The sequence below is a fragment of the Trichoderma breve genome, chromosome 4 (assembly GCF_028502605.1).
Source record: "Trichoderma breve strain T069 chromosome 4, whole genome shotgun sequence".
In the NCBI taxonomy this organism is placed as follows: Eukaryota; Fungi; Ascomycota; class Sordariomycetes; order Hypocreales; family Hypocreaceae; genus Trichoderma; species Trichoderma breve.
Window position 1 is genome coordinate 3464233 of NC_079235.1, and position 22475 is coordinate 3486707.

A 22475-nucleotide genomic window follows, 5' to 3' on the forward strand; every position below is an offset into this window, starting at 1 on the left:
ATACTTCTTCTTCTCCTCTTCCTCCTCCTCCTGCTCCCTCCTTCTTTCTCTTCTTCATTCTCCTCTCACTACCATTACTCTTACTATTCGACCTTTCTACCAAACTACAGATTGTGAACCAGGTTTTTTCACACTCAGCAACGATGAAAAGAATTTTTGGAAGTTTCACCAAGGGCAAGGGTTCTCAAAAACGGCCCAATGAGAATCGCGAGTCATGGGCTTCGAGTAGTTCATATGCTGGGGCTAGCCAGTCCGTTTTGAGAGAACCCTCTTGGGAAGATGGAGATAGCAGTGAGTGTTGATACCCCCGTAACTTGCTCTGCCCCTTTCCATAGAGGCTAGATAGCTAGATAAAGGATGATTGCTGACAGTTTGTGACAAGAGGACCAACCTCCTGCCTATTCTTCGCTCGAACCAGCTCCCTCTTCAGCTAGCCCGTCCGACTCCAAGACTCCATCTAATCCATATGACTCTAAAGCTCCAGTCAACCCGTTCGACTCCCCGGACGATGTAATTGCCGAACCTAATGTTCCAGAGCGTTTGCAAAAATACTCAAATGGCGAGGACCCGTTTGCGTTTCTGTCATATTTCGACACCGTCTTCGTCATCGATGACTCTGGCTCCATGACAGGCAAGTCTTGGGAAGAGGTAGCCGGCGTCCTTCGAGCCATCACGCCAATTTGCACCACCCACGACAAGGACGGCATCGACTTGTATTTCTTGAACCATAAATCAAAGAAAGAGAAAACACCCGAGGGCAAAGCACCATACGGGTACTACAATATCGAAACTCCCGAAGAGATAACGGAAATATTCGATAAAGTTAAGCCCAACGGCGGTACGCCTACCGGCTCGAGGCTGCGGAGCATCCTTCGACCCTATGTTGATGGCTTGCCCACTCCTAAAGATAAATCCAGGGATATCGACGACGTCAAGCCAATCAACATCATTGTCATTACTGATGGCGAACCTTCAGACGACCCAAACCCTGTCATTACAAAGTACGCAAAGGATCTCGATAGACTTGACGCTCCAGTGCATCAAGTCGGCATCCAGTTCTTCCAAGTTGGGAACGCGCCTGGGGCAGCACGGGCGTTGCAAAGTCTAGATGACCTCTTTGGACCTTCGAGCTCGGTCCGGGACATGGTGGACACGGTGAGCTGGGATGCCAACCCCCTTAGACCATTCCGTCCCAAGACCCTTTCTGCAGACACCATCCTCAAGGTAGTTCTCGGAGCAGTTATTCGCCGCTTGGATAAGTTGCCTGCTGTGAAGAATTTCTAAGAGAGCTCCTCTTGGAGAGGATAAGAGATGTCCCAGCGGTGGGAATAGTCACTTGGGTTGAAATGTTCTTCAACTAAGTGGACGTGGCAAGTTTTTAGGCAGATATGCTTTGTGCTTTACGGTTTTGTAAAGGTTTCTTGATAATTTGGTTTTGGAAGCATGGGCGAGAGGACTTCCGATTGATGGTTGGCAAGGTTGACTACACCTTTGTATCAAAAATTACGGACTGGGCGGTAATAAACACCATGGGTATTACGGTTATCACATGGGACAAGGGTTGGGAAGAATAGAAAGGTTTAACCCAAAGGCTACTACTCTATGGCAATTCTAAGAGGCAAAATTTAGAGAGAAAGCACGTCATTTCTTGATATTTCCAAGTGTTTCTTATCAAAGTGAATGCTCTTATTAATACTGAAAAAAGAGGCTATCTGTTTAGACTAGGTCCATATCCCGTGTTTCTCAGATTGTGACGTTGAAGAAAGACCGTCTTTCAGCGACTTCATTGTTCTTAGCTTAGCGTTTTTCTGTAAGTGTTTAGAGAGCTCCCCATGTTCTGAGAATAAAAAAGAGAGAAAGAAATAGGAGAACGACGCAGCCTGTCCAAGGGCTTGAGCACCAAGTGAGTGGCGTTGAATTATGCTCGAGAAGAATTAAAAAGTAAGTAAAAACCTGAAATCAGAATAAACCAGAGAACGCCGCAGCCCAATTCATTTTCCCGTTTCTGCCTAATGAATCCCTTCCTTTGTCTCCTAGCCTTCAAATAACCGCTCCCTCTCAATTCATAGCAGGCCCTCAACCTATTTCTTTTTTCTTACTCATTGCATACAAAACACGTCCGCCAGAGACACAGAGTGTGCGGAAATGTTGGAGCCCGTGTCGTTCCGGCAAGTCACCACGGGTGTAGTCACAAGAGCCACACGCCAGTGCTTCGCCTGCAGCTCCAACGGGTCGCTGTTTGGCCAGATGGGCAGCATGGACTGCGAAGAGAAGCGGCTGCCGATTTCGGGGAAGCGGAAATCGAACGTCAGGCGACTGGTGAGGATCTTGCACGAGATCTCGTAGGCGCTGTCGATGACCTGCTCCAGGTCGCGGAAGGCGTCGGCGGAGTTGTAGAATTTGTTCATGAGAGGCTGCAGGCTGGCGAGGAGCGTTTGGGTGGCCTCCTCGATTTTATTCTTGACAAAGGGGCCGCCTTGCTCCTTTTTGATGACTGCATCAATGACGGTGGCCATGCGGTCGAGGATTGGTTGGCGAACAGCCGATGTTTGACCTGTCGACTGTCAGTCTATACCTTCACACTGACAGGAGGAAAAGTGAGTAAATGGGGCGGAAGATACTTACCTGCGGTTCGGTCTAGGTCTCTCTCTATTTCCATGATGCTAAACGTAGAATCGGCATCGGCACCGGCCCAGGCGCTGGCGTTCCAAACACGGTTCACGACAAAATCGATAACGACTCGAGTGACGATGCATGATTTAGAATTCTCGCTGCGAACGTGAAACTCGAGGTAAGATTCGGCCTCCTGCTCAGAAAGGGGAAAGTATGTGGCAAGCAGGATCGGCCACAGATGAGTCTGGCTCAGCTTCACCTCCCCTGTGACATCGGGATTGTTGGCATGACGCTCAACAAAGTTGCGAATGGCCGCATAGAAATGCATCATATACCCATGCCACGCCTGGACGGTTTGTTCTGTGACCGTGATCGGCTGACTAGAGTATGGGCTGCGGTTGGCGATGGTGCTAGCAGGGCCAGAAGTAGAGCCACTAGACGAGGAGGCAGCGAAATCTAGTGAAGGAGGCGGCGGCATATTGTTGTCACGCAGACGGCCGCCATATCTGCCACGGCCTGGACCTGTTGGAGTGTTAGGGAAATAGTCACGCCCATATGCAAATGCGCTGTTGGACCTAGGAGGTGGGTTCTCTGGCAGCGCAAATGCAGAATGGGGGAAACTATCAGGCCGAAAACGATGATTGTTCTGGAACCCTTGGCGAGAGGGAGCCCGGCCATAAGGGGGACCCGGGAACTGGGGCTTGTTGTTGAAGGAGCCTGGCCTACCGCCCTGGATAGGCGCAACTAGGTTCCACGCGTTGGCACTTCGGCGCTCGTGAGACAGGGCTGTTGGAGGCCGAGGTGGTATGCCCTGGAACTGTCCAAACTTTGGCGGCGGCGGCGGTCCCATAGGAGGGCGATGAGTAGGCTGAAAAGCCGAAGCAGCCCGGGGAGGTGGTGGAACATCGCTGAAGACACTCCCGTCGCCCGAAGTCTCTTCCTGTAGAGGCACCAGAGGCCTGTGATAGCCATTTCTAGCTGGACCAGTTTCGATGATAGGCTCGATGGCTCGAGTCACAGGGCCAACCCAAGGCACATGATGTTTATTGACTTGGTCTTCCAAAATCTGGATCATGTTGTCGAGAGTCTGCATGGAATAGCCATAGTTAGTTCAAATCAGCTTGTCGCCAGTGAGTTGTGATGATCTTACCTTGACGACAAATTCACCGTCAGTAGTGGGTGAATTGTTTGAAGAGTCGGATTTCTGCCTGTCAGCCTTATCCCTCAACTGCTTGAGCTCGGCGGCAATGTCCACTATGCCTTCCATCATATTCTTGAGGGTAGACTCAGCCTGTTCCCGTTTCTCCTTTTCGGCCTTGAGCTCTTCGCGGAGGCTGTTGATCGTTTGGCTCTGATCATCAGTTCTAGCCTTGGCAAGATTCGCTTCGATGCTCATGCGAGCAATGGCTTTATCCGTATCTTCTTGGTCAAGATGAAGATTCATCACAGCTTTAACGAGTGCACTAGTTTCCTGGCTGATGACCTGACCAACTTCTATTAGGCTTTGAATGATTTCGGCCGATTCTTTTGCGGAAACGCCAGGCATTCGCCTCAAAGAGTGCTGTATCTTGACCAAAACCTCTTGCGTTAAACGCGATTTCTCATATGCCGGCTTAATGCGATATCTGGTTAGTATCGGACGACAGTGGGAGAAGCATATACACTTACGTGGTTATTAGACATTTGCTTGATCCTTTCAGACCGGGCAGGCCCGGTAAGCGGGGTGGAAAAGTTGACCGACAACATGTTCCCAATCACCTCCGTAGCTCCCTGGATACTTGATTCAGCTGAACTGATCGATGATTTGCGGATATTGAAGCGTTGCTCTACCGCAAGGGGCCTGATTTCCCCTAGGAACATTCTCTGCGGAGAGAAAGAGTGCGGAGAGATTTCTGCGACGACCGATGTGAGAGGAGAGAGCAGAGCAAAAATCCAAAGTAATATAATCGGCAATCAGGCTCTCAAAATCAGGCGAAGAGACGCGCCCAAACTTGTTGTACTATTCGAGCGTTAGTATTGTGGGTGGCTGCCCGGTGAATGCGAATTGCTGCAAGGTGAAAGCGGAAAAGGGAAAGAGGATGGTGTTCAACATGCCAGTGGCCTGTGGGACCAGATAACAGATGAAAGAGTCTAGCTGCGTGAATGATACATTGAACGGAAGATGTCAATGAAATGAGGTTGGGAAACAGACCTGAGTGTTGTGCCCCTAGGCTGTGAACATCAATCCCGTTCAGCCTGTCCAAGTACGCCACGCAGATAGTAAAGTAAGTAAGAAAGAAACCCCCTAACAGATGGAATGCTGCTGAATGTCGATTCTTCTGAGAAGCATGTGAATTATTTGCTGAGAAAATGCTGCAGAAGTGGAAAATCTCCAACAGCGTTGTCGAGGTAGAGAGAATGAAAAAGGTAGAAGGTGAAGGAAAGCAAACGCAAAAGTTCCGGCAGCCCCAAAAAATCACGCCTCTAAATTGTTGCCAGCAGGCCAAGAGCTGAACACAAAGTGAGCCCAAAGTGAAAATGTCAAGTCGTCAGCGTCGAGTACCGCAACTCGTGCAGGTTTTCTGCCGGCCGTGGGGCTTCTCCTGAACCGCCACCAAGGAGCCTGCAAGAAGCCGAGAAGGAGGTGCCTCATTGAGAAGAATCGGGGAGAATGTGGAAAAAGGGATGGTACTTTGAGAGCGATAACGCCGTGATTAGCTGCACAGTGAATGAATTAATTAGATATTAATATTAGGTGGGCTCGCCCTAAAGGTGAGGTAGAAGTGAAGTGGAAAATGCAAACAGAGCCAAAAAGGCGAGGAGAGAGAGTCAACTGCCATCACGTGTCATGCACGACACATAGATACGTACAATGCTGCTGTAACACGTCCACAGGATGAAACACCTAGATGATTCTAAGTTAGATGGGGAGAACAACAGAGAAGGAGAAGTAGGGGGAAACCGCAGCATGATGCATAGCTATGATGGGACGTGAAATGGGATAGGGGGCATAGGGCTACCGCAACCAACACTTTGATGTTCCATCACCACATCGAGTTTTCTCATACTCACTAGACATTCGCGAGCCTCATCAGCAGTAATGCCTTTTCCGAGTTGACCACCCAGGGTATTCATCGTGATTCCTATGTATTGCATACTCTAAGACTTTTATTGTTACTATTTTTGCTACAATATCAAAACTAATCCTACAGGATTTTCGAAACCGATTTTCAAGGTCAAAACGACTATCGATGACCGTCCTAGGCACACAAACATCAGTTTGGGACATTGCCATGTGAAGAGGTGCTAAAACGCATTATTAAATGGACAAAAGTTGGCGACCAAGGCGCCCCGTTGGATTCAAGAGATCTGCTGCACCAAAAGAGCTTGGCTGTTTTAGTATTCGTTTGGACAAAAGGTGTAACCTGCATCTCGTTGCTATCCTGTGATAGCAGGAATCGTTTTGGAAGACTTGCACACGTGGCATAAGGACGACTGGCAACGAGTTAATAGGTGACCCTAGGGGATATATTCACGAGACTAATTACCAACCTCCAAGTTCCTAAATTGCACAATGTGAATAGGAGAGCATTAGCTTCAGATTGCCCGGGTGCGAGAGAACAAACTGCTGTAGACGGCGTCTACAACAGGTGACGCGTCGATCATTCGGCCGCCAAAGTATCTACCGTTGAGACCCTTGATGGCATTTTCACCGCCTTGGACTTTGTCAAACTTGAGATAAATATCTCCTTTGGAGTTCGGATCGACTGAGATGTGAACAACATGTCCATATCGTTCTTCGGCTTCCTGGCGAACTTCGTCTTCGAGCTCCTTGACCCAGTCGTCGCCCTCTTCTCTGTTGTTTCACCGTTAGTATAAAGATTGTATTATATTTTGCATCGGGGATGAATCATCTGCTTACTCTGTGGGGTCAAACATGTTGTGCAACACAACACAACGGCTCGCCATGTTGACGTTGACAGGGAGGGGCTTCGTCTCCGTTTTGGGCTTGAGGATCTGTTGGCGTTCGTCATTGCCATTGGTCGGGGCTTCGTCGGTCCTGGCAAGCTTTCTCATCAATGCATCGCGACTATAGTTGTTAAAGTTGACACCAGCAACGTCTGTGTCATCCAAAGCGCTAGCACCGCCAGTCTTTTCGCTATCGCGGCCTCCAGCTCGGTCAAATGTAGACTGCTGGCCACGGCCACCTGCTCCAGAGAACGCAGAGCCTTGGAAGCCCTGGTTGTTACCGGAAAATTTGTGCATTAGGTTGGCAGTGCTCTCAGGGGTAAACTTATCGTTGCCAAGGCCAACACGAATAGGACGACCAGCCAAGTCAAAGCCATTCATCTTTTCCAAAGCTTCGCGAGCTTGACCTGCGTCTCGGAATCTAGAGAGAGGTAACCAACATTAGTTGACATTCTTCTCCTCAACGGAAAATTTGTAAAGGGGATGGATGACTCACTGAACAAACCCATAGCCACGGCTGCGTCCGTTGTCGTCTTTTTGGAGTTGAACGAACTCCAGTTCTCCAAATGGCTCAAATACAGCTTGCAAATCTTGCTCCGTGACATTGAAGTGAATGTTCCCTACATAGAGGCGGTGGAAGGGAATGGAATTGGGGTGGCCATTCGATGAGTCTGGGTTGCGAGCTTGGCGATTCTTCTCGGCTTCCGTATGCTGTACGATGACAGGGATGCCTAAGAGTTTCTGTCCGGTAAGTTGGAGGGCTAGCTGAACCGAGTCTTCATTCTTGAACTCAACGTAGCCGACACTGACATCATGTTAGCATTATGTACAAGAGAGTCATCGAGGCTGAAATAAGAAACACTTACCCTTTGGACCGTCCGCTGATTCGATCCTTGACAATCTGAGCCTCATTAACAGCTCCGACCTTTTCAAAGAATTCTTTCAATTCACGAGTCCGCAATCGAGCAGCAAGCTGCTGGACAAAGACGGTGCGTCGGTCTCGCTCGTCTTCCGTAAGCGGGGCATTGCCTCCCTCATTGCGTGTATCATTACGATCATCATCTCTGCCACGGCCGTAATCATTAGAGTAACGGTCGGATCGGTCTCGTCTATCTCTGCGATCGCGGTCATCACGAGGCCGATAGTGTCGAGGGGGCGAACGGGACCGCGAGCGTCGTCCACCGCGATAGTAGTCGCCGTCTCTGTGGCGGCGTGAGTGACGGCGGTCATCATCACGACTCCTGCTTCTCCGCCTACTTTTATGGCTGCCAGTGTCGCTACGGGGAGTGCCCGCATCAGGTGTTTCTCGGCGGCTTCGAGTAAGGCTGTAGTCTCGACGATCTCGGCGGCGACGATCGTAGTCTCGATCTCTGTCTCTCACACGGCTGCCATCACGTTCTCGGCCATGGTCGCGGTCGGAGTCTCTATCTCGTCTATCAGATTTACCATCATCTTTGGAACGTTCAGCATCAGGGCTCTTCGGCTTTTTCTCTGGGTTCTTAGCCGTAGCGTCGAGCAGTGCCTCAACGTCTAGATTAGACATGATGATGAACTGGCCTTGGTGGCCAATGATTGAAAACGAGGAATTGCAAGTAATTGAGGAAATTTCTCATCAACAGTAGCCTGCGAGTATCAAGGCGTTTGTAAGCAGTCTCTCAGAGCTGACGACGTCGTTGTTGAGATCAGTGACTAGAAAGTTTCCAACGAGTTGGGATTTCAGGTTCCAGCACGGAGAGTTTCTCCTTGGGCATCTGGCTGAGACAGAGTCACGTGGGTGGCTTCGCCGCATGCGCTGCCAGTGATTACATAACCCAAGAAAAGGGATACAAATTCGCAGGCCGCTTCAGGAGAAAGGCCGTCCAGCGTCTTGCTAGTGAATGATTGGCGCTGTCTCCATCAGAAGAACCTCGTAATTTGCTGCAATATTGAGCAAAATATTAGACAGTGGGCAGTGATGATATGGTATATTGAAAGTAGTAAAAGTATTAAGTAGTCATTGAATTAAAAGTGTATAATATCTACAAGTTCTCAATCGGTATTTTTAGTGTCGCCATAAGATCCCCTTCTTCGTGGATCTCCAATTTGTCCGTAACTCGTATCAGCAGCCATTAGAAACTTTGCCTCTTCCTATTCCCACCCATTATCAACCCCGTGAAACCATCCGCCCATGTTCATAACAATGCATAATCCTCGAATTCCAAATTAGCCAAAGCCTGCCCCATCCCGTACGAAACAGAGGCAGAAGAATTAGAGAAAGAACTGATGTTGCAGTATTCACCCTCAAAAAAAGAGACCTGCAAAAGCACATATGTACGTGTCGCAGTTGCTGAGTTTATTGGGTCTTGACAACATTGGGCTTCAGCTCGGTACCAAACACGTTGTCCCAGAACTTGGTGGTAACACCGAAGCCAAGCTCGTACTCGAGGAAGTGGTGCTCCAGGTGGTACTTCTTGAGTCCCTTGTACCAGAGAGGAAGGTTCTCGTGGTGCAGGAAGTAGTGGGTCAAGTCATAGCAAATGTAGCCAAAAATGCCACCGCAGTAGACTGCAGTCGCCGCATACCAGTTGTAGGCGAAAATGGTATGAGCGAGATACCAAAAGGGGGTCGCAAGTAGCAAAAACATGGTTGGAGGCATGACCAATCTGTACTTGTCCATGGGCAGATAGTGGTGGATGCCGTGGAGCAAGAAGTGCGCAATGATTCCATATCGGTTGTCAGGAAGATAGCTGTCTTATAGTCAGTAACAGGTCATGCAAAGTAGTCCAGCAAGGGGAGTAAAGCGTACTCATCAAGATGGAACAAGAATCTGTGCAGACCATATTCCACGAGGCTCCAAATGCAGAATCCAAGGACCCAGTATGCCGCAAAAATGATGGGGTAGTCGAAGCCTTGGAAGGCCAAAAATGAGCCGTATGCGTCACAGGGAAGCCAGAGGACCGGAATCACCCACCATGGAGTTTTCGAAAGAGGCTCCAGGAAGTTTCCAAAGAGGGGCGCAGACTGACCACCCTTGTAGTGACGTGGACGGTGCACCTGGTCGAGATAAAACTTTTTGGTGAAGTTTCCATACCAGAGCTGGGGGAACAGTGGCTTGCTCAGATCCAAAAATTTGTGCTTCTTGTAGTCCTGGGTATAATCCGTGTCTTTGCTGAGGTCCTCTTCGGTAGCCATGCCAGTTCTCGGGTGCACATACGGCTCGCCATTGGCAGTGCCGTTTCCATTGGCGGCACCGTTCTTTTCGGTAACGACAAAGCCAACAAGGGAATCGTCAAGGATTTCGTACGCAGCCTCGCTATGTGTGTGGGAAACGCTGTCCTTCAAAATGTCTTCGATGTCCTTGCCAGCATAGTCGATGATAAGCTGGCCACCACCGGGGTGGTCGGACAGGAAGTCAGTGACATCGTAGACCTTGGTGCCGATGGTGACATAACAGGATTTTTCTGAGCTATGCGTCTCGACTTCGGCGCGCGTAAACGTAGGGAGCGTTCTGGAAGGCATTTTGTCGTGTTGCGAGGATTGAAAAGGCGGGCAGGGATGAGGTGGCGTTGACGAAGACAGATGGGGCAGATCAAAAGCGGCACTCCGATTGAAAGTTAAGAGAAGGATTGGCGCATCTGACAACAGGCCAGATCTGAGGTTAAAACCCAAAAAGAAAGAAAGGATTCGAATGTGAAGGTAAAACACCTGTCACCACGTTGATGGAGAAGAAAAGTTGAGAGCAAACGGAGCGAAGGATTTATTAGGGGCCGGCAGATTTACTGAAGATCGGATGGGCGGGTTCCCAGGAGCCCCGATGATTAATTTTTGAGGGTCCCTGAAGCACGCTACTGGTGTCTGACACTACAGTGCATCGGAAGCCGAGCGCTGAGAGTGGCGTTACCACGGAACCTCAGCAGAGAAGACGCCAAAAGTCACACCACCAATGAACTTTTGAGTTCTAAAAGTCCTCTACCTATGGGTACTTCTTCCGTTTACTTGATCCAATATTCTTCCATTGAAATTGATATTATGAGCATCTACATTGCTCCCGTTAGGCTTCGTGTTTTGCAGATGCAAGTGCGGATGTACATGGCAGTCTCCGAACACCGACAACCCGGAGACGGGCTGCGGCGTTAAAGAAGAAGGGATGGCCCTCGAGGTACTTGAGAGATACCTATTTTTTATCATCCATATGCCAGTTTTCAGTGGAGTCACAAGTAGGTAATGTGCATTCATGTGTATTCCGCAGGTAGCTTTTCAACAGAGCTCCGTATAGGATAATGTATAGGCTATCCGAATTTCCTCTTTCAGTCATGCAGCTCTCGGCATTTTAAAACCCGGCTCGTCCAAGCAAGCAACCGTAATCGTCAATATCAACATCAGGGGCATCATGCTACATTTTTCATTTTTGCTTGTGATACCGAAGTATCCGAGCTATCACTGCTGATGCTATAGATGATTATTTACTGTACGAACACTCACCTCTGTAACCCAGCAACAGGCGTGAGCATAATCCAACCTCACCGCAAAACTCACTGGATTTAGTACCCGTGGACGCCTCATCTAGGTGCAGGGACCTCATCATGGACGTGTGGCTGTGCGACGCCACTTTCCCATCAAACTGGTCAAGATTATCATGTGCAAGTGTGGCTCGAGCAAATCGTGGCTTGCTGAAGCTCACACAACCTTACCTAACAGGTACAGGTAGCTCCAAACAAAAACGAACAAAGGAGGCAACCAATCTCACCCGCAGCATACAAATGACGACAGCTTGAATTTTATAAAGAGACGGAATAAAAGAGCCTCTGCTATCTTACTCGATTTTGACTTGGGACAGTCCCATACACCGAGCCTGTCTATTTTTCTTTGATATTTGCCCCGCCAAGTCGGCTGCATCATGGCGTCATTTTCACCTCCGCGGGGCACCTGGTTGCTGGTGTTGTGCATTTGTCTCGTGCTGCTGCCAACCAAAGCGGCAGCGTTTGGGGCTGGTAATATTCCGTCGATTGCACAGGTTTGTACTTGTATTAGCCATGGAAATGTATATGGCATCCAGAAGCTCACAGGTTCCAGGTCGAGGGACACAACTGGCGTCATGGAGGTGGGTGACACAATGTGGGAAGTGAGAGACCTGTATGGGAAAACTGACATTCTGCTCTTAGATATTGAGGATATGCTCACCAGCATTGCTTTTCTCCACGGCAAGAAATGGACGTCTATGCTTGTAAAGAGAACATACTTTGGCAATTGGCTCCGTGACTACTCACAGGCAGTCGATGTTGGCTCCCTCAAGGGCGTAAATGCTCCCACAATTCGCATCTTGGTAGGGAACAGCACCTTCGATGGAAGCTATTGTTGTACTAATCTGTATAAAAGGTCTGGGTCCTCTCATTCATGTCCTTTGGCTATGCCACCGAGGAGTTCGAGGTAACCGAAGAACGCTTAGGTTGCTACCGCCCGGAGGAGCACATTGACAACCCCAAAGGCTACGCAGATGGCATTGACGCTCGAACACTCGATCCTCGTCTCCGTGGTCCGGTCGATCCCATTGAAATTGACATCGATCCGCGTACCGGCATGAAGAACTACATTGCTAATGAGAGCGGGCGATGGGCAACCAGTGCCGGCTATCTTCGATACAGCTTTGCTCGAAGCATCCACTTCGGTCGTCTCTATACCAGCGGATCACAGAGCGGCAAGGAAGCCGACTTGTGTGAAGCGCTTAGGTGCCTCGGTCAGGCTCTGCACTGCATGGAAGACTTTAGCGCCCACAGCAACTACTGCGAGTTGGCCCTCCGTGAGTTGGGCCATCGAGACGTCTTTCCACACTGCGGTACCCAGTCCGAAATCACGGTCCGAGGAAAACGCATCTACCCCCTGGTAACCGGAACCTTTGGCGGCGTTGACTTTTTACATTCTGTCATTGGCGAGGCAAACGATCACTTCACCCAATCTGAGGTCGACGAGGTCGATGTTGCTCTCCTCAACGCTGGAGCCTCCGGCAGCGGTGGTGGAGGCGCTTCCCGGGGCTTCTTGGGTATCGACGCCCCGAAAGATTTCATCTCACTCATCTCCAAGATCCCGGGCGACGGATCGGGCTTTGCTTCTCAAGCTCGGGAGCTCAAGGCCATGGCTGATGCCCAGGAGCGAGACAACGAGGCACGTTCTCGTGCCGGAGGGAACACTAACGTCGTTCCCGGCATGAGTCCAAATTTCGACCCAGTCAAGACTGCAAGGCAGATTTACCCCATTTTGCAGTTTCGCGACAGGATTGTAAAGGCCATTAGCCGAGGTATCGAAAAGGTCCCTGGCCTCGAGAAACTCCTTGAGCACATCAGCGAGACGCTGACTGCGTTCATTCTCGGCCTTCTTGCTCCCTTTATTAGGCCTATCATCAACCAGGTCTCAAAGGTGCTAAAGGATGGTTCTTCCGGCGTCATCAGTGCCAGTGCCAATTCCCAATTCGAGCCTTGGGATAACCCCAGAAGCTCGGATCCGACACACTCCATGCTGTCAAAGGACCATTTCACCAATATCCTAAACTCTTGTGCTGGTCGAATTGCAGCTACGGTTCTCCAGTACACTGTTCCGTAAGTATCGTCCTCTTCACTAACTATACATGACCCCGTTTTCTAACAGCCATTACAAAGTCGTGTGCTCTATGCTTGGGAGAACCCCAATGTACCCGTCGATGAAGTCGTTAACGACGTTCTGCGAGCATTCCATCATCCAGCTCTTCGTGATGAGCATGTTCAGATCCAACGGGACATGTTCCGCACCGTTCAGAGCTGGGCTAGTGAACATCCTCGCCGCCACGAACTCGACCGGCTTCTCTCTTCAGAGTCTGTCAAGCAGGGCAAAAACCACATTCTCAATCAGAAGACGAAGGGTGGTGTCAGCGGCCATGCTCATGACGCATGGAATACAGTTACACAGCTTGGTCACGGTAAAGTGTCCGGGTCTCTGTGGGAGCAAGTCAAAACCCGAGACTTAAACTCCATGGAGGGTCGTGATGGAAATCCGGCTGTGAACTATACTTCCAATTCTCCAGCTCCTCCTTCTCGCTATTCGCCGCCGGCTCAAGGAGGTTATGGTTATGGAGAGAGTGCCTCGTACGTTTCTCAGTCTCATACGGAGTCATCTCATAGCCAGTCTTCTGGCTATCACCAGGGCTACCAGAGTCAACCACATTATTCACAGCACGAATACGGTTCCCATCAGCCGCAGTACCAACAACAGCAGTATCACCAGCAACAGCAATACGGCGGCGGGGGCCAACCTCCTCATGGATACGGTGGCCCAGCTCAGCCTCAGTATGCTCCTTATCATGGCCAAGGGCACCAGGATCAACAGCCTCCCTGGGGCTCTCAGCATGAGCACCGACATGGCTACTAAGTGTAACATACCTTGGGCTGATGCCGGGCATTCTGAAATTTCATATGGTGTCTAGAGCTGTGGCGTGTGTCTGAAGCATGTACGTTTCTGGAGGTGCTGTACGCTATCCATCTAGTAAATGGTGAGAGGATGATCAAGGGGGTCAGGATATGAAATACCACATAGTCTACATTTATTGAGTAACTCATGAATATACGTTCTTGCATTACATTTCTGAGAAGTTAACTGCAAGCCTATGACTCCGTCTGGCCTTACTCCATGCGATACAGTGTATATACGCCTGTATATGTATATATAAATCTCAAGCCAAAACTCGCTGTTCTTTATGCAGCCGCAAAATAATGATAAAAAGGAATCCTCCCCAATATGCTTCTGATAACAAATAACGTAACCGCCATTCCTTACAGCTTCCCGCGTCGTCGTCGCGGGTCTTGCGCCTCTGCACGTCGGGCATCTCTGAACTCCTTGGTCCCCAGACTACCCAGGCCACCTTCAGAACGACGCTCCCAGCCACCTAGCCGCACGACCTGGCATGTCGCATTGTCGCCATCGTCAGAAACTTCCGTTGCGTAGTCGACAACGCGGCGCGCGCCCTCCTCAGGGGTCTTGGCCTCCTTGATGACGTCCACAATCTCTTGGTCGCTCAGCGTGCCAGAGACGCCGTCGCTCATGAGGACTATGAAGGAGTACTGGGCGGGGCCGAGCTCTACCCTTGTGATTTCTGGCTCTGCAGAGACGCCTATGCGCTTGCTCTTGATGTCACCGAAAGCCCGGCTGTTGGCTAGACCTGCAATGCGTTCCTCTCCGAAGCTATCGTTAGAAACCATGGAGCCAGCCGGAGCGTACCTACGCAAACGTCTGCTCTCGCCTGGTGTGGTGGGATGGTGATCTGAAGTCAGGGGCTGGGCGAGACCGGTCGCAGTATCGCACAGTAGCACACGGGTATCGCCCACATGTGCCACAATAATCGAAGAATGCGCACCGGGATGCCAAAATGGCGCGGGCGTAGGCGTTGAGATGAGCACAATCGATGCAGTAGAGCCTCCCTTGAACCGCGTAGTGCCACCAATAGAGTGACCTGAGGGAGTAGCGTGAGGCTGACCCAATATCTCGTCGTTGTTCACGGGCCTGTCGCTAACTCTCGAGTCATCCGGATCGGCTTTTCGGGCTTGAGCGGCAACGAAGTCCAAATCAGCGCGGAGAAAAGCGTATTCGAGGGCTTCTTCAATCGAGATGGTGCCGCTGTCACCGTCATCAGCGTGATTAAAGTGTTCTGGTTGAAAACGGCGAAAGTATCCTCCAATCGAGGCCCTATAGTCCTGCACAAGGTCCTTCTTCAGACTGATGGCCTTTTTATAATCTGATACCTCAACCGGCTCCGACTTGGCACTAGGAAGGGGATCTCCATGGCGCGGGGCTTTGACGATTCCTTCGTCACCCTCGCGACTTGGCAGCTTGATATCCTCCTTCACCTCATGAGGTCTCTTCATGTCTACATCATCAAGAGCTTGTTTGCGAGTCACCAGCCGGCTGGAGACCTCCCAAGGGTTCTTTTTGCGCAAGCTGCTCTGCAAGCCAAATTCCGCCGCTGCTTCTTCAATATACCCATGTAGCTCATCACGCAAGAAATGGGAACATTGAGCTCCTCCGTGCCCATCGAAGACCCCAAAGTAGAATATCTGGGGGTCTCCGAGGGCAGTGCCCGCCACTGTTGGCTCCCCTGGCTTCTGCTTCACGCTTGTCGGTGCCCTCTTTGCAAAAGCAGGCATGTTCACTATCCCTGCCTGGTCTGCGTCTTCATTGTAGGGTCGATTTCCTCGGGCAGTGGCAGTGCCAAAGTGGTGCTTGGCTCGCTTCAAGGGGATTCGCACGACTGTCATGTCTCGACTGGGCATGTTTGGTATCGACACAGCTGGCGCAGATCCGGGGCTGGGCGTATGCGGCTCCGAGGCCTCGCGCGGCAGCTTGTGGCCGGGCCCATGAAATCGCCCGGAGTCTGGATGTAGGGAGGAAGACGGAAGATGGGTGATGAAATACGTATGGAAGTCTCGTCCAGCAGCCAGCTGGGCATATCTGCTTCTCGGAGGCAGGCTCACGAGGGTGTCGCGAGATACCCCGCGGGCTCCGCATCGCCAAGGCAGTACGGGATGCAGTGTCGCGCGCGCTCTTGCGGCCAAATATGGCTGTCGACGGTTGACTGTGGTCTTGCTTCTAAGCCGACTAGCATCATCTGAAGGGTTCTGAGGATTGCTTGCGCGGGCAGCTCGTAGTGAAGCCGGAATCGTCTGGGCCGCAACGGCGTCGGGCGAGATGTGTGCGGCAGCTCTCGATGCTGAGCATAGCGCCTTATTTGCCAGGTTGGCCATTGATTACTGCGTGCGCTGGCCGATACTTGAGACCCGCAAGCCCAAGCATTCGGTGTCGCTTTCGAAGTCGGATCGCTGTCAGGTTGCTGCTGCTCAGAGCCATGGGCTCGCTGTTGGAGAAGCAGAGGAAGATGGTAGTCTCAAACCAGAGAGGTCAGCAATCGGATAGTCCAACGGTTGCACTCGGCTCAGCAACAAAAGGTCCGCGGTAGTTGAAGGGCTTCGAGAAAAAAGGATAAAGGATAAGGCCGTAATTGAGTTGCCAAGGGGGAAGTTTATGGTAATCATAAAATAGCTACAAACGAATGGAACGGGAAAGTTTCAAATTGGTTGTGAGGCGGCATATGGTTTGAGGGAGTAAGTTGAGTAGCTGCGAGTTGAGCCTTTTGCTCGGAACTTTACATGGCCGTGCACTGTTGGGCTGAACTGAATCCACTACCAGGTACCGGTGCCATTGAGTTTTAATGTCCCGGCCATGTACTTTGTATGGAGTGGCGGCTCTTTAAAATGAGCTCCATGTACATGCATTGACTCGCCGCAGTTGGTGAATCATATTTCAAAGCGCGGCATTGAAATGATCTACGTCAGTGAATTCTTATGGAGATCTAAGCAAATAGGCCTGTGCTCGGAATGATGCATTGATCAATTGCACAGCCCGAGAAGCTACTTCCACCTGCATCAAGGCCCGAACAAAGCAGAGCAGAGGCAGCCAGATCAACGCCAGGCGTGATATCATTTCCGACTGATATGCCGGGGACCCCTGCAGGCTCTCAAACGGTGCATCCCGCAGGGGTACATACAGCGTGGTGAATGGAGCTGGGCAACGCTGTAACTTTGGTGCCTGTCCACTAACCTCCGTCCCCTAACACAAAAGCAGAACGCCTTTGCGGTTGAGTAATCCTCCATCTACGCCAGTCTGGCACCATTTGACTGATGCCTTGCGGTGCTTATTCATTATTCAGGTAGCCTACATGTATCAAATGCTATTGACGGTACATGAATGTACATACAGCGGCGGCGGCGAGAGGACACTAACCGCCTTTTGGATCTGACCCAAGGCATCGAGTCAGTGATTTGACTGAAGCCTTGCTAGGGAAAATTCAAAATAAAAATGGACCTGCAAAACTTCCAGAGACATCCATGTATGTACTCGTACCCAGCAATGCGGCTTAGGCATCAGGGACTGGCCGGATAGGGACTCGCTGAGATGCTACTGGACGACACTTGTACCTGCAGGTCCTCCGCTGCTTCAGCAAAATCTCGACTGGCTGGCCCGTCAGAATTTGTATTTCTGTCCTGTCCTGTCCTGTGCTTGACTGTTGTTTCTGCTTCTGCTTCTGCTTCTTGCTTCGCTGCCCTGTATTGTTGTATGTCGATCGTGTCGTTTCTGTTTGAAGGATGGGTGAGTCTGCGGCAGCACCCGCAGAGCCAGAGGCAGAAGCAGCAGCAGTTGTTGCACTACGCCCCAAAGTAGAGCGCCCAGATGTCATCGCCGTCGCCGATGCCGGCGATATCGTGCTAGACGTGACCTTCGAAACGTCAAAGGAGACGCTCAAGAAGTCCCGTAAAGCCACGGCCTATGCGCCAAAGAAGCCCGGCAGTGCCCCCCAGCCGGTGCTCAAGACGAAGGTCCGGGTTGCGTATCGAGTCAGCCAGGACGCCCTCAAGAAGCACTCGCAGTATTTTGCCAACCTGCTGTCCAACTCGCAGTTCCGAGAGGCCGGCCTCATCAAGGAGGCGCACAAGAAGCTTGCGGCGAGAAAGATCAAGCCGGCGGAGGCAGACGCCGCAGACCTGCCATGGATCACCATCACGGATGACGACGAGGCCACCAAGGCGGCGGGCCGCGAGCACGCATTCGAGGATATCCTCAGGATCATTCATCAGAAACCGGTCAAGGTGGCGAGAGCGGCCATGCCAGAAGTGGCTACCATGGCTATTCTCGCAGACCGCTTCGACTGCATCACCACTGTGGCCCGCTCTCTTAACGGGATCCGCTGGCCAGTGACAACCACGAGGAACTATACCGACGAGAATGGACGGACTACCGATGTTGAGCAGACGCTTCGTGAGAAGATTCTCGTGTCATGGCTTCTTGGAAACGGCATGAAGCTGCACCAGGCAGCACGAGAGCTGATTACTCGAGGATCTCGCCTATGGAGCGAATACAATGATGAGCACGAGGAACTTACAGCTGCATGGTGGCATTTGCCTGATGGCATCGAGGGTGAGTGATGTGTCATTCAGAACATCAAGCATTGGAACACTAAATAGCTTACTAACATGTCACAGAGGAATTACAATATCGGAGAGAATGTGTCTTAAACACCATTGCGTCTGTTCAGCGTCACTTTCTCGATCTGTACTGCTCCAAGGAGCGGCAATGCAAGCTCGGATACGACTCTAGCGCAGCTTGTGACTCCTTCCAGCTTGGCCAGATGATCAAGTTCCTAACATCCAAAAATTTGCTGTTCCTGGTCGACTTCACCTCGTCGTCTTTGATGGCAGTGCCCGACGGTGCCATGATCAACATCGACGAGCTCCTCGCTACCCTGAAACAAAGCCCCAGCTACCAGATCGACAAACACCACACAAACTGCGGGCTCAGAATCCGCATAGAGCCAATCATCGATTACATACGAGCCATGTTGTCTGCTAGTGGCACCTCCATCGCTCATGCTGACTGGAAGAAACGTCGTTCCGAGGTGTCGTGGACAATACTTAGAGACAGCCGACCATCAGAGGATGACTATGAAGGCTCGAAATTCGTTTTTACCAGGGCGGTGGCTAATGATCAGCGTCTTCGTTACGAAGGCGCCATGTATACTGACAGAGTGTCCAAAAGCCTGTTTACGGCGAGTTCGTGGGATTGGACGCCCGAGGTCTAGTAGGCGGTTGGACAGGAACAAAGGTCTTACGTTGACGTCTGGTACGTGTATTGACCACTGGGAAGATTTGGGATTGAGCATGTATAGGTATGCTGGCAATGGGACAATGTAGCTTGAAATTTTCTCTTTTTTTTTATTTCCCTTTTAAGCACGAGGAATCCATAGAATGTTGAATGAGGGTATATTTATCATGTTCATTATGGTTAACCTTATCGGAGGACAGAGTTTAGAACACTTTTATATGATATCATGTACATCACAGCAGCGTATTCCTCTTGTACCATCCCCCGCTACATCCTTTCCCCCCTTTTAGTTGAGAGTTGTAGTCTTCTCCGACACGTTGACGTTCTTAGAGTCAACAGCGCCATCGTTGCTCTCACTTCCGCTGCGGGCCTCTGAGTCAAATGGCACGGCGGGCTTGGCTTTCTGGAAGGGCCATCGTCCCTTGGTCTCGTGGAACCTGATGAGGATAAACGAGGCCATGACGAATACCCAGTAGAGGTTGTATGAGATGACGGAACCATAGGTGGCCGAGTTGGTCCAGCCGAGGATAGCCTGAAAGATGCCCCAGCCGCCGTTGTTGGGCACATTGGGGTTGCAGCACTATTTGGGAGTCATTGTCAGCCTGATTGTCCATTCTTGCCTGTTGGATGACGCTACTTACGTTGACATGCCACACAACCTTGTCAATGTCGTATGATCCAGGGCCAGAGCCAAGCTCAGAGGCGTCGCTGCCGACAATCTTGTTCCACTTTCCTTGTTCAAGGGACCAAACGGCACGTGAAAACAGACCAGCACCGACGAGATACAGCAAGCAAGTGGATGCGACAAGGAAGTACTGCAGCTTCGTTGATGAACCTCCCCTATAGTCATGTATTAGACCTGGTTCTCTCCTATCGCCCAATGATAGAGAACCAAGAGGATTCACTTACTTGTACAGAAGATATCCGACGACAGAACCAACCATGAGACCGATGACAACGGGAAGAGGCACAGCGTACGCCGGAGCCGAGAAAGTCACACCAGCAATAAACACAACAGCCTCGATACCCTCACGCAGGACGGTGATGAAGGGCAGGAAAAACATGGCGTATTTCTCCAGCGCCTGAGAAATCCATCCGCGGTTCGAGTTGAACTTGATGGGCGACTCAATGGCCTTGGCAAGCTTGACGCGCCACTTGTCCTGCATCTTGCCGATGCGGAGCAGCGCGGCGCCCATGATGGTGATGATGATGGAGGCGACGAGGGAAAAGGCGCCCTCATAGTACTGCTCGCTCTTGTCCCAAGTGTTTGAGCCGACGGTGTAGAAGACACCGATGAGAGCGGCGGCAATGATCATACATAGCAGGAAGCCAGTTGCGACGCCAATCCAAATCTATAGCTGGCGCATTAGCATAAACGATGTCTAATCTGTGTATCGTTCCCCCAAGTAGAGAACGGAGAAAATTAGTGAGAATTGCACTCCTTACCTGCGCTCGCAGTTTCTTGTATACTGTACGGTCGGCATTGGGGCCGTCAAGCGTCTGCTTCAAAAAAGCGAGCAAGACGGAGACGATGATGACCGTCTCCAGCGTCTCTCGAAAGACGACGAGGAAGACGGGGACTGAGAAGACGTCCTTGGCCATTGTGGAAGCACTTCACTATCGCGAGCAGAGACGAGAGGAGGATGCGGAAGAGGGAAGAAGGGAGAGGGAAGAGGCGAGGGGATATCGACTCATACAAAGGATATGGACGAGACGGAGGAAGTCGGCGGCGTCGGCCAGCAATAAGGCGACAGAAATGGTAAAAGATGTCGGTCTCCAGCCGGCCCAATTCAACAGCCGGGTCGCTTGGTCCGACTCGGATCAGATAAGCTTGATGGGGAAGTTTGTCAATAAGTTTACTTTTTTGAAGCGTGTGAAGGCCCCGCCCCTCCACTCCCTCCACTAGCCAGCCGTGATCATGGGTCGAATGACCCCAACGAAGAAAAACGAGGAAAAAAATTTCCTTATGGGTTTGCAGGGGTCTTTGGGCTAGTACTCGGTTTCCGACAATGGCAGAGGAAATAAGGAAATAGAACGGCTAAAGAGGGATCAATGGGAAATAAAACCCGCGTATCATATGCATGGGCATGGGCTAAGGGCAAAGTAAAGCGCCGAGGCTGAAACTAGGATGGTGATGGGTGATGGAGCCTTTGTGCTTGTGCTTTTGGAGGGAGGTGGTAGTGCAGGGAAACCGTCGGTAAAAGTGAGGCCGAGGTGGATGCAGAGACAGAAACTGGGCGCCAAGCGGAGTTATCTGATCCGTGAGATGGTGTTGAGCCCTATCTCTTGGCCAAGTTTTGCCAATGTCTTGGACATCTATCCATATGTAGATGTAGATGTATTGATGCCTATCATGTATGTATTTGGTGGTGATGGCCATCTTGCACATGCTATGATCCTATGCTCTCAAGTAGGTTAGAAAAGGCGGTTCCTATCACGCACTAATGTTCAGCTACATACACGGACGGCTCACCTGAACTCCCCCCTTGCATCAACCGAATCCGAAAAAAATCTTTCATGGCCCCATTGTGGTTTACATTCATCCTTCCAACTGACAATTCTTTGCGCGCCATTTTCGTATGTTGCCCCGTTTTGGTCAACGGAAAGAAAAAAAGACCAGCTTCTGATCATCTTATCTGATCACACTAAAGATTATCAATCAGTCCACCATCAGTCTCTGCCCCGCCCCTCCTGAGTCATTCATTGGCCAGCTGAGCCATGGGTGGACTGCCGTGATCTCTTAGCGATCTTCACCGTCCAATCACAGGGTCCAATTAAGCCAAGGTTTTATGCTTGTCCGGCTCTTTTCTTTTTTTTCTTCTTGCTACTAGTGGCAGCTGCAGCTACTCTACTTGTCTTCTTAGTGGGTGGGTTGTGACTATTACAGGCATGTCGAATAACAGTAACCCGTAACCTTGCGGCTTTGAGCCGAGGGCTGCTGCCCGCTAGGCAAACAAACACCGCAAGGTTGTGTAGCTTATTTGTATGCATGATCCTTGTTTCTGCGAGCCTCTTGTTTCTTATTTTGTCTTGTGATGGGTCCTCGGTGCAGCCAGCCGGAGGAACTGCAGCGCCCGATCCGTGCGTCAACAGCGGCCAGAAACCGAAATTGAAACGAAACAAGACAAAATCATCCGGTTCGATTCTCCAGCACGATTATAGCCGTGGCTTTGCGTGGTGTGGAGCAAGAGTTGCGGGCTAGCATGTCATTCATTGCCCACCCAATTGCTTTTTATCAATCTGTGATGCGATAATCGGAAGCG

At 50.7% G+C, this 22475-nt stretch overlaps 8 protein-coding genes across 8 annotated transcripts; 3 read left to right on the forward strand and 5 right to left on the reverse strand.

The window, feature by feature from the left end:
- Positions 1 to 143: 143 nt before the first annotated feature.
- On the forward strand, positions 144 to 1284 carry T069G_07299 (uncharacterized protein; the record flags this gene model as incomplete). Its single annotated transcript, XM_056174509.1, has 4 exons — positions 144 to 291; positions 431 to 510; positions 565 to 838; positions 908 to 1284. The coding sequence occupies 4 exons, from the start codon at positions 144 to 146 to the stop codon at positions 1282 to 1284; spliced, it is 879 nt and encodes a 292-aa protein (XP_056028088.1).
- Positions 1285 to 2099: 815 nt separating this feature from the next.
- On the reverse strand, positions 2100 to 4473 carry T069G_07300 (uncharacterized protein; the record flags this gene model as incomplete). The annotated part of the gene is made up of 4 exons (XM_056174510.1): positions 2100 to 2554; positions 2626 to 3700; positions 3764 to 4225; positions 4282 to 4473. 4 exons carry the CDS (start codon positions 4471 to 4473, stop codon positions 2100 to 2102), a joined length of 2184 nt encoding a protein of 727 aa, XP_056028089.1.
- A 1716-nt stretch (positions 4474 to 6189) lies between these two features.
- On the reverse strand, positions 6190 to 8104 carry T069G_07301 (RNA recognition motif domain-containing protein; the record flags this gene model as incomplete). The annotated part of the gene is made up of 7 exons (XM_056174511.1): positions 6190 to 6448; positions 6515 to 6800; positions 6843 to 6982; positions 7058 to 7366; positions 7428 to 7676; positions 7728 to 7959; positions 8008 to 8104. The coding sequence occupies 7 exons, from the start codon at positions 8102 to 8104 to the stop codon at positions 6190 to 6192; spliced, it is 1572 nt and encodes a 523-aa protein (XP_056028090.1).
- Positions 8105 to 8893: 789 nt separating this feature from the next.
- Positions 8894 to 10059, reverse strand: T069G_07302 (cytochrome b5-like heme/Steroid binding domain-containing protein; the record flags this gene model as incomplete). Its single annotated transcript, XM_056174512.1, has 3 exons — positions 8894 to 9287; positions 9347 to 9709; positions 9755 to 10059. 3 exons carry the CDS (start codon positions 10057 to 10059, stop codon positions 8894 to 8896), a joined length of 1062 nt encoding a protein of 353 aa, XP_056028091.1.
- A 1378-nt stretch (positions 10060 to 11437) lies between these two features.
- On the forward strand, positions 11438 to 13935 carry T069G_07303 (heterokaryon incompatibility protein het-C domain-containing protein; the record flags this gene model as incomplete). Its single annotated transcript, XM_056174513.1, has 6 exons — positions 11438 to 11554; positions 11614 to 11641; positions 11703 to 11863; positions 11917 to 13130; positions 13191 to 13336; positions 13382 to 13935. 6 exons carry the CDS (start codon positions 11438 to 11440, stop codon positions 13933 to 13935), a joined length of 2220 nt encoding a protein of 739 aa, XP_056028092.1.
- A 401-nt stretch (positions 13936 to 14336) lies between these two features.
- T069G_07304 (protein phosphatase 2C domain-containing protein) lies at positions 14337 to 16301 on the reverse strand (the record flags this gene model as incomplete). The annotated part of the gene is made up of 2 exons (XM_056174514.1): positions 14337 to 14981; positions 15075 to 16301. The coding sequence occupies 2 exons, from the start codon at positions 16299 to 16301 to the stop codon at positions 14337 to 14339; spliced, it is 1872 nt and encodes a 623-aa protein (XP_056028093.1).
- A 1398-nt stretch (positions 16302 to 17699) lies between these two features.
- T069G_07305 (uncharacterized protein) lies at positions 17700 to 19189 on the forward strand (the record flags this gene model as incomplete). Its single annotated transcript, XM_056174515.1, has 2 exons — positions 17700 to 18528; positions 18594 to 19189. The coding sequence occupies 2 exons, from the start codon at positions 17700 to 17702 to the stop codon at positions 19187 to 19189; spliced, it is 1425 nt and encodes a 474-aa protein (XP_056028094.1).
- Positions 19190 to 19498: 309 nt separating this feature from the next.
- T069G_07306 (iron permease FTR1 family domain-containing protein) lies at positions 19499 to 20814 on the reverse strand (the record flags this gene model as incomplete). The annotated part of the gene is made up of 4 exons (XM_056174516.1): positions 19499 to 19792; positions 19854 to 20052; positions 20122 to 20564; positions 20659 to 20814. The coding sequence occupies 4 exons, from the start codon at positions 20812 to 20814 to the stop codon at positions 19499 to 19501; spliced, it is 1092 nt and encodes a 363-aa protein (XP_056028095.1).
- Between the last annotated feature and the right edge of the window lie 1661 nt (positions 20815 to 22475).